Below are 9,887 nucleotides of genomic sequence, written 5' to 3'. Positions count from 1 at the left end.
ATATATATATATATATATGGTAGTCGAAATTCCCTATATTTAGCAAAATACTGGTATTATAGTTAGAGATTTGTACTTTGAATTTGTAGGCCCATATAGTTATGCCTGCTGAATTTGTATTCTTCTTCTAGTTGTCTAAATTGAGGTAAACTAAAAGCAAATTATGCAACACTAGCAGCTAGAAAACCTAAAAAAAGGTTTATTCATATCATTTTAGAAAGATACAGTACTCTACAAATGTCTTTAGAATAAAGTTATGTACAAATGATATATGTATCTAAAATGAATAATGCACATACAAATTGCATGAAACAATATCAAGTTATACACATCCTAACATAACAAAATGTATGCAAATGTTGACACATGATAAAAGGATCAACAATGGAAAACAAACAAACATACCTAATGTTGTGCATAGGAAAACTATCAATGAATGCAAGTTTATATAGGTATTTCACTACAAACATTTTAGACATTGTAAAATGATTTTGACACATGAAAGGTAGCATCACAACTGTATTAATAACAAAAGAAAACTACGAAATATTTCAGTCAAAATTTAAGTAAAATGTAACCACTGTTGTACTTTGAAATACGAACATTAATATATTTAGAGGGAAAAAAATGTGAACAAAGGAAGAGAGTAGACATAGATAAAGAATTAACTTCTTTGAAGAGTAACACCAGTGTGATACTCTTCAAAATATTTAATGTAAATAAATTCATTACAGAGTTTACATTTTATTATTACTTTATTTTCTGGGAGGCATAGTCTGCCTCTTCCCATGACTTCTATCAATAGTTGTTGGGAAGTGTCTGCCAAGAGTGAGTCTCAGAGGTGATGAGTCCTGTACAGTTCAAGAGAGTGGTATACCAGAAGGACCTGGTCTGCTTTGAAGTAGAGGCTCAACAAGAGCTGTGACCAGGTCCATTCTGAATGGCTTCTGGGATAATTCCTGGCTGATTGGTTTGTTGTTTGTACAAAATGTGAGCATTTACAATTGTCAAGTCCAAAAGTTGAAAAAAACAGTTTTATACCATTTTATTCTCCTTCCAGTGTAATAGTAACTTTAGTCCACAATTAACTGAGGTTTTGTAACCTTGGCATCCCTCCCTCTTCTTGTCACAGTTGTCATAGTATTAGAGTGTAAAGTTGAAAGTGTATAAATGTCTTGTTTGTCAGTCCACTTCACAGCTGTTAGAGTTCCACATTTTAAAAAATGTGCTACCCCTCTCTAGGTTTGTAGAAACCAGTTGCTGTGAGAAATACAGTCTGTCTTTCCTGCATGTCCCACAAGCATAGGTTCCCATAGTCAGTAGTTTGTCAAATAAATGAGGGGAAGTGTAAAAGTTGTCCATGAAAACCCAGTGTCCTAGTCTGTTGTCCTTGTCCATCAGTTCTATCACAACACTGTCTGCTAAACCTTTAGCTGGCATTTATCCCTCTTTGCCTGTGTAGATTTTAAACTTCAGACAGTATCCACTCCCAGCTTCTACTAGGACCCATAACTTGATACCCTACTTGACAGGTCTCTGGTAAATATCGGAGGAAATCAGTTCCACATTTTGTGCCCAGCATCTGTTCATCTGTGGTTAGTTCTCTGTTAGGAGAGTAGTGGGAAACAAAAGAGTTTAGTAGATGGTCTATGATAGGTCTAACCTTAAAAAGTTTATCATAGTTAGGGTCAGTACTAGGAAGAGAATTAGTATTATTATTGAAATATAAGTAAGTGTGTATAGCTAAAAACCTGTCCCTAGAGAATATGTTAGTAAAACAAGGATTATGGAAAGGAAGATAGGTAGACCAGTAGTCAGAAAGAGAAGGATAAGGCTTTTGTCCCATTGTTGAAGTTAAACCTAAAGATGCTAAGAGTTCACAATGTGTAATATTGGTCCATTTTACTGCCTTTTTTTGGTGGTCCACCTTCTTGCTGACATCTGTGGTTTGCAAACTGGTTTGTTTCATTTAATTGTGATATTTAATGTTTCTGCAGTAAATAAAAATTTAAAGAAGTCAATAATTTTATTTAAAGTGGTGAACTGCCTGGACACAGGTTCACCTCTGTTGAAGGGAGATATGTTTCTTTGTTCCTCCTCAGTGATCTGCTCCCAGGTGATACAGTCACCTTTTGGCAATTTTCTTTATACCGCAATGACAGGTTGTGTGATGATTGAATGCATGGAGGGGTGGCACTGCTAGTCAAACAGCATGTGCCCACCTTGTCTGTGTCACTCGATACACTTTTGGAGGCTGTAGTAACCTGTGTTTCCTTGGGTCGTACCATCACTCTTTGCTCTCTCTCTATCTGTCTCCTGGAGAAACTTATGATCAATCAGACTTTGGTGCTCTTGTTGAACAGTTGTTATCCCCTTTTTAATCCTGGGAGACTAATGGACACGATCCTCTCATGGGTGGTGCTGATATTGATAGGAGTAGTTGTTTCAAAGAGTGTATGCTCTTGGATCACAATCTTTTTCTCTTCAGTACTGGTTCTTACACTTATTTTCATGCACCTAGTCAGTCTTTTACTGCCATTGATCTATCTGTCTGCTCACCTTCACTTTTTCTCTCACTTTTCTTGGAGGGTTGACAGTGGTCATTTTCCTATAGTTTTGAGGGAGATTGTCTGTGGTCGATGCCACCCAACCTGAGTGCCACAGTGGAAGTTAGACCAGGCCCACTGGCTCTCTTTCACCTCTCTCTCTCTCTCTCTTGGAACTTAATCCTGCTGTCATTAGTTTTCCATCTATTAGTGACTACATATAGGTAGTAAGTGATTACTTCATTCAAGCAGCTGTTCATTCTATACCTAAAACCTCAACATGTTTCCCATGGTATCCTCATCCATGGTAGTCTCCAGCCTGCCAGCAGGCATGGAAGGCTCAGGAGCAGGCCTGGTATACTTTTTGCAAGCATCCCATTCTTTCCAGCTGACCTTTGCCCGTGCTCGGTAGGTCAGACATCAAAGCCAAAAGGAATCTTGGATTAAGTTCACAATTAGCATCTTTTCTACTACCAGTTCCAATGTCATATGGGACCAGATTCAGAAGGTCAATGGGAGGAATTCTTCCTACCCCATTCTCCAATGGCATGAAGTTGCTGATGCACAGAGCCTCACCGATACTCTCAGTGAGAGCTTTTCTCCCACATTCAGCACTTTTGTTTCTTACCCCACCTTCGCCATCAAGTTTCAGGTAGAGCAGTCACCTCTTCCCTGATTGTCTCTATGACTATAATCACCCCCTTATACTGGTGGAACTCAGACTTCCTCTTCATCGGTTTGCCAGTACATTGGTTGGACTTGATGATGTCCACTATGAGATGCTGCGCCATCTCTCTCCTGCCTCTCTTGCTATTTTTCTATTTGTTTTTATTGTCTTTTCTGTAAGCCTGGGAAGGATTCCAAGATTTCTTCTAATTATTATCCAATTGCTTTGACTAGCTGTCTCTGTGAGGTCTTAGAGAGGATAGTTAATTGTCATCTTGTTTGTTTCCTCAAATCAAACATCCTCCTCTCGCCCACTCAGTGTGGGTTCCATCAACAGTGCTCCACCTGATTCGACTTGAAACCACGATCATAGAAGCCTTCATCAAGAGAGAACTTCATGATTCTATGTTATTTGATCTTGAGAAGGTTTACAACACTACATGGAGCTATGGCATTTTGCGGGACTTCCACTTATATGGGTTGCATGGCTATTTACCCATTTTTATTTAGAACTTTTTATTAGACAGGTGATTCCAAGTTTGTGTGGGTTCAATTTTTTCCCGTTCTTTTACACAGGAACTTGGAGTCCCTCAGGGCTGTATCTTGAGTGTCACACTTTTCAGTATCAAGATAAATGCTATCAACACATAACTTCCTCCTACTGTTGCAAATGGGCTCTTCATCGACGTCTTCCACATCTTGTTTATTGAGCGGCAGCATCAGACTGTCTTCAATCACTTGTTGAAGTGGACTACAGCAAACAGTTTTACCTTTTCTTTTTCCCAAACTGTTTGCATACATTTTTGCCACCAGCGAGGCTTACACCCCGATCCCAAGATCTGTCTCGGTGATGTTCTTCCTGTGATTCCTGAGTCAAAGCTCTTGTGGCTTACCTTTAACCATAAACTTAGTTTCATTCCTCACATAAAGCAGCTATGTGTCAAGTGTACAAGGGCACTGAACATTCTCCATATCCTTTTTTTCCCCTCTTAGGAAGTGGAATGTTGTTCTATGCTCAAGATCTATCGTACTCTCATTCAATCAAAACTGGACTATGGGACTCTGGTTCATGGTTCTGCCAGGACTTTGACCTTGAAGATGCTGGACCCTATTCACCATCTGGGGCTTTGGCTCTGCACTGGGTCTTTTTGCACTTTTCCAGTACAGAGTTTGTACACTGCCTTCCACAAACTTCCTCTTTGTCTTTGCAACTTTCTCTACAGTATGCTACCAATCTTCAGTCCTTACCACAGCATCCAACCTATGGTTGTCTTTCTTCCTTTGTGGGCCATGCTCTTTCAGAATAAATGGTCTGCAATTCCTTTTTTGACCTTTGTATACAGGTGCAACCAGTTGAATTTGGTCTGACATTGCTGTCCCCAATGATCAGTCCATTCCACCATGGCTTATTACCATACCCAGATGTGATCTTTCCTTGAGGAAGGCAGATACTCCCGATTGGAAGTATCGTCTGCTCTTTACTGTACATCTTTTGAACCATCCTTCTATTCCCATTTCCACGGATGGTTTGAAATCAGGTGTCTTTGTAGGCTCTGCCATGATTTGCTGTGTCTCAGTATTTGCTCGCAGGGTCCCCTCTACAGTTTTTGTGTTCACTGCCAAGTTGTATGCCATTTCTCGTGCCCTGGGTCATGTAGAAGCTATGCAGTACAGCGATTGTACTATTTACACAGATTCTCTTAGCTCTCTACTGGAATTGCTTAAGGTTAGTTCTCACCCTGTTAGTTCTCGATATTCAATAATGACTGGCCCATTTTTCTTTGTCTTCTGTTTCCATCCAGTTTTTCTGGATACATGGTCATATTGGCATTCGCTGGAAGGAGCTCGCTGACACTGCAGCTATGTCCATCTGCTCTGGTACTGTCATGGCTGTGGCTGTCCCATATATGTACTATGGTCCAGTATTCAAGTCGTGGCTTTGTGCCAGTTGGGAGTTGATTTGGGGTGAGCCATGTCATAACATTTTTTGTAAGGATCGGAAGGAGGAAGTTGTCCTGGCTAGGCTATGCATTGGTCACAGTTTTTTAACTCATCGTTTTCTTTTATCTGGTACTGATCCACCACTGTGTAGCCTTTGTGACACTCCAGTCACAATAGCACGCATTTTATTGTCATGCCATTGTTACGACCATGAGTAGTGGCACCATTTTAGACATGTCTTTTCTATAAGTTTAGCCTTGACATTGGCCTCACCATTAAAAAAACAAGATGATGCATTAACACTGTTAATTTCTTTTACAATCTTAAACATATAAATCACATCCTCTTTAACTCTAACATTTTCAAGAGAAAATTATTTCAGAGGTCTTAACCTATCTTCATATGACAACTTTTCCATCCCAGGTATCAACCTAGTAGTCATCCTATGAACCCTTTTCAACAATCCATTGGCCTTTCTAAAGTAAGGGGCCCAAGATTGAACACAGTACTCCAAATGTGGTGATGGTGACACTGCCCAACTTAATTGCATTTTTAATTTTTTATGAGGCATTGGCCTTTTTAGTTCTGTTCTCTCTGGCCCTTCACCAGTTCAATATGGGATTCTAGCTTTTTGTGAGAAGAGGTAAGATATTTTATCGAAAATTAACATTTTCCTAAACTGAAAATGTATTTCCAATAGATACTTACCTCCCCACTTCCAGTGTGACTTAATTTGGCTAGTTATGTCCAATCTCCAAGTGATTAACATGTGTATGATTAGAGAGGGTGCTAGTTATGATAGGGGTAGTGACACACTCTTATTGGTGGAGGGTTGCTGCATGATCATTTGAATATTAGTATGATGCAGTACAATAAGTGGGAATAATGATCATTTAAATATTAGTATGATGCAGAATAATAAGTGGGAATAACAATGCTAGAATGCTAATGGTAAGTGAAAATTTGCACTGATAGAAGGCAGTACAATTCAAGAAAACGTTTTGTGAGAGGAAGTCAGTATCTATCAGAAATACATTCTCAGTTCATGAAAATGTTAATTTTAATACATTAATGTGTAGGAATGGGAGTTTTGTTCAAGGCTTGGTGCATGCTCACAAGATTTTGGAGTGAGTAATATCCATCTTCTGTGGAGAGATATTTATTGGAAATCCATTTTCATGTAAGGAATATGTGGTGAAATTATGCGTATTGATGTTCATTTTTATTTTTTTATGTTTAAATTTTTCCTTTTGATTTTACATGTATTACACATTGTATGTGCCAATGTTTTAAGAAATAATTACTGTAGTCTGGCTATTGTTCTGCCTTGGTTTATCAGTGACTTGAGTTTTCATTTTGCATTTAATTAAATAAACACTGTTTGTAATGTCCTGTATTTTTTTCATCATCTTTCCATTACAAAAGCATCTTATAATAACTATTCAGAGTTGTTACTTGTAAAATGATTTTCCAAGTTAAAAGTGAGCTCAGAGTTTTTGTGGACATATAAAGCATTACCTCATTGAGTTATAATATTATCCACTTCAAAAATCAAGGCAAAAGTCATACGTAAGAATCTTAACCATTTTGTTTGCACTGCCAAGACTTTTAGTAAGTCATTTCTTTTTAAACAAAGAATTACAAATCTAAACAGATGTACGAGCACATAAAATGTGTAAATATATATACAATTTTCATTATTATGCATCTAACAGAAAGACAAAGACTCACTATTTTATCGTTACATTTCTAGGTAACTTAAAAATGGTGAGTGAAGAGATTCCTGTTGGTAATTCAGAAAAAGGGAAGAAGTTGTTTATTCAGAGATGTGCCCAGTGCCACACGGTGGAGAAAGGAGGCAAGCACAAGACTGGGCCCAATCTTCATGGACTCATTGGTCGTAAGACAGGTCAAGCCCCAGGATTCTCATACACAGATGCCAACAAGACCAAAGGTTTGCATTTTGTAGCTATGGTTAGTTAGAAACAGTGTAAATTAGAAGTTTATAGTTTATCAATGGTGCTTTTATTATAACATTATAAGCTAATTTTCTTTTTTCCCTTTCACTGTTGTACAGTATTCAGTCTATTCACTCCTTGTACACCACACTTAATACTGAGATCCATGTAGTCACTATTGTTGTATGTTTAGTGTTCTCATTTTGGATTACACTTGCTTAGGCCTGATTTCCCTGACATCAGGTACACTTAAAGCTTGGTGTATGTAAGTATCTGGAACAGTAAGAAACATTTTGTGTTCAGTGGAAGTTGGATCTTACAGAATGCAAGTCAAAAGACACTTTTCAGTTTCTTTGTTGGTTGTTCTAAGAGACCTACAAATGTATACAATGAAATGTACTTGAATTGAAAAATATGATTGTCCTTATCATTTTATTTGTGCTACAGTCAAAGTGTACTTTCTAGAGATGCTTTCTTTCTGTAATACCTTTTGAAATATTTTCCAGAGGTGCATTTTTTCTTTTGATGTATCTCTTAAAAATACATTTTGAAGATTCACTTTTTCTGTCATACTTTTAAAATACTTTCTGAAGAATCATTTCTTTTTCTATTATACCATTTAAAATCTTTTTCTAGAGATTAATATGTTCAGTAATACCTTATAAAAATACATTTTGGTGATGCAATTCTTCTGTAACTCCTTTTATCAATACTTTCTGGATATCTATTTTGTCTGTAATCTTTGCAAAAACACTTTCTGGAGATATGTTTCTTCTGTATTACCTTTTAAGTTTTCTTAAGATACATTTTCTTCTGCAATAATTTTAAAACACTTTATAGAGTTGTTTTTTTTTCTTTTCTAATACCTTTTTAAAATTCTTTCTGGTGATACCTTTCAAAAAAATGTTTTGAAAATGTATTTTATTTCTTTTGTAATACTATCAAAGGTGCCTTTTTTTTCTGTAATACCTTTTAAAAACAGTTTTTGGCAGTGCATTTCTTTTGTAATATTTTTTAAACATTTTCTTGAGATTACCTATTCTGTAATACCTTTTAAACAAGTTTGTGCTTTCTGGAAATTGTTTTCCTCTGTATTAACTCTCATTTGTTTTCTGGTAATACTTTTAAAATAAACACTTTCTGGAAATCATTTCTTCTATAATTAATTTTAAAAACATTTTCTGTAATACTTCTTAAAAATGCTTTTGGAGATGTATTTCTTTGATTATTAAGGCATTATAATTTGTTTTTATTACTATAGGAATTACCTGGGATCGTGACACATTGTGGGTGTACCTAGAAAACCCTAAGAAATACATTCCTGGAACAAAGATGGTGTTTGCTGGCCTGAAGAAAAAACAGGAACGAGCTGACCTCATAGCATTTTTGGAACAATCTACTCAATCATAGAATTTATAGTTAGAAATAATTTTCCCTAGAACAATGATTATGAAATTACTATTTAATATTGAATCACTACATGTAATTCTCTCTCTGAAAATTCATTATGAAGTTTTACCAGTTACACAACTGCTAGATGTAAGAGGTTTGACAGATATTTTAAGATGAAAAACATTAAAACCTGTGAATAATTTTTTATAGTGTTTTTTAAAGTAAAACTCAAGTTTTATATATGTAGTAATATCAAATACTTCTTAAGAACATGCAGTTTTTCAAATGTTAGATGAAGTATATTTATCAGTTAATAGAAAATACCCAGTAGTAAAATGACTGTATTACTTGTAATATTAGTTTTGTAATAGTTGGAATTAGTAGTTTCAGTGTAAGTAAATAATCTAGACAAACAGTCTTTTAACATTTTCTTAGTAGTTGCAAAGAACGAGTTATCATTCCTTAATTAAAGAACAGTTTTACTTTGATTCTGGTTTCTAAGTTCTACAAAATATACATCATTGTATTCAGAATTTTGAGTTCTACAAACTTGGATTATTTGATTTGTAATTCTTTGTTTTAGTAGGTATGGATCATTTCATTCTCAATTGAGAATTTCATTTGATTCAGGTTTCTGAGTTTTACCTAACAAGCACTTGAATCTTTTCTTTGAGCTGTCCAAATGTATTGTACATTATCATAGAACTGAGTCCTGATATGATATCTTACCCCTCTCACAAAATAGCTTTTCTCAACTAGCACTGCCCTCTTTCAGTGCAAATTTTCAACACATGCCACTAGCCCTTCACCTCCCACTTCTGCATATCCACATGCAAATTATCATGAACAGAATTCCACCAGTAGGAGTATGACACCACTCCTATTGTAACCAGTGCCCTCATCATATCTGCACTCATTAATCACTTTTCAATTGGCATTAGTACTGTACAGATGTGCTGGTTTTTGCTCGCACATTTGTCGACCTTTTCCGTTGTACTGCTGTCTTTGTTTTCTTTACTATGAATTTAAATTTTTGCATTTTGGTATTGTGAAAGGTTGCTTTTTTTCCTCTCACTTTTCTTACTTTTTCAGTGTATTATGTATTCCACTCTATGACAAGTGCTGCTTGACCAGGTATACTTTTTTTTTTAAAATCCACATCGTCCATCCTGTGACCATGCTGGATGTCACTTATGTTCTAGCCCTTACTACTGCAGATGTAAAGTACAATTCCAGATGCCACCAGGTGTGTCTTTGTTTTATTGTTGTCTCTGACTAAACAATTACATCACAGATTTGGGTTATGCTCACCATAAAGATGGGGTGTTCTGTAGGACTGTTATTAGTTCTCTAGTGGCTTTTGGCTTCATAACTACGTTCATCC

The 9,887-nt window shown here is 36.2% G+C and overlaps 1 protein-coding gene across 5 annotated transcripts in view; it reads left to right on the top strand.

Annotated features, from left to right (window-relative positions):
• The window catches only part of LOC106467494 (cytochrome c-like), a 17,865-nt gene extending 8,874 nt beyond the window's left edge, over positions 1-8,991 (top strand). For all 5 annotated transcript variants that reach the window (XM_013927853.2, XM_013927852.2, XM_022395694.1 and 2 more), the window contains exons 2-3: positions 6,907-7,107; positions 8,373-8,991. In XM_013927853.2, coding sequence (XP_013783307.1) covers positions 6,918-7,107; positions 8,373-8,521 — 339 coding nt within the window. In that variant the 5' untranslated portion in view covers positions 6,907-6,917 and the 3' untranslated portion in view covers positions 8,522-8,991. The remainder of the gene's footprint in view (positions 1-6,906; positions 7,108-8,372) is intronic.
• Positions 8,992-9,887: the final 896 nt, after the last annotated feature.

Source organism: Limulus polyphemus, unplaced genomic scaffold (assembly GCF_000517525.1).
Source record: "Limulus polyphemus unplaced genomic scaffold, Limulus_polyphemus-2.1.2 Scaffold2634, whole genome shotgun sequence".
In the NCBI taxonomy this organism is placed as follows: Eukaryota; Metazoa; Arthropoda; class Merostomata; order Xiphosura; family Limulidae; genus Limulus; species Limulus polyphemus.
This window is presented reverse-complemented; position numbering and strand designations above follow the sequence as displayed.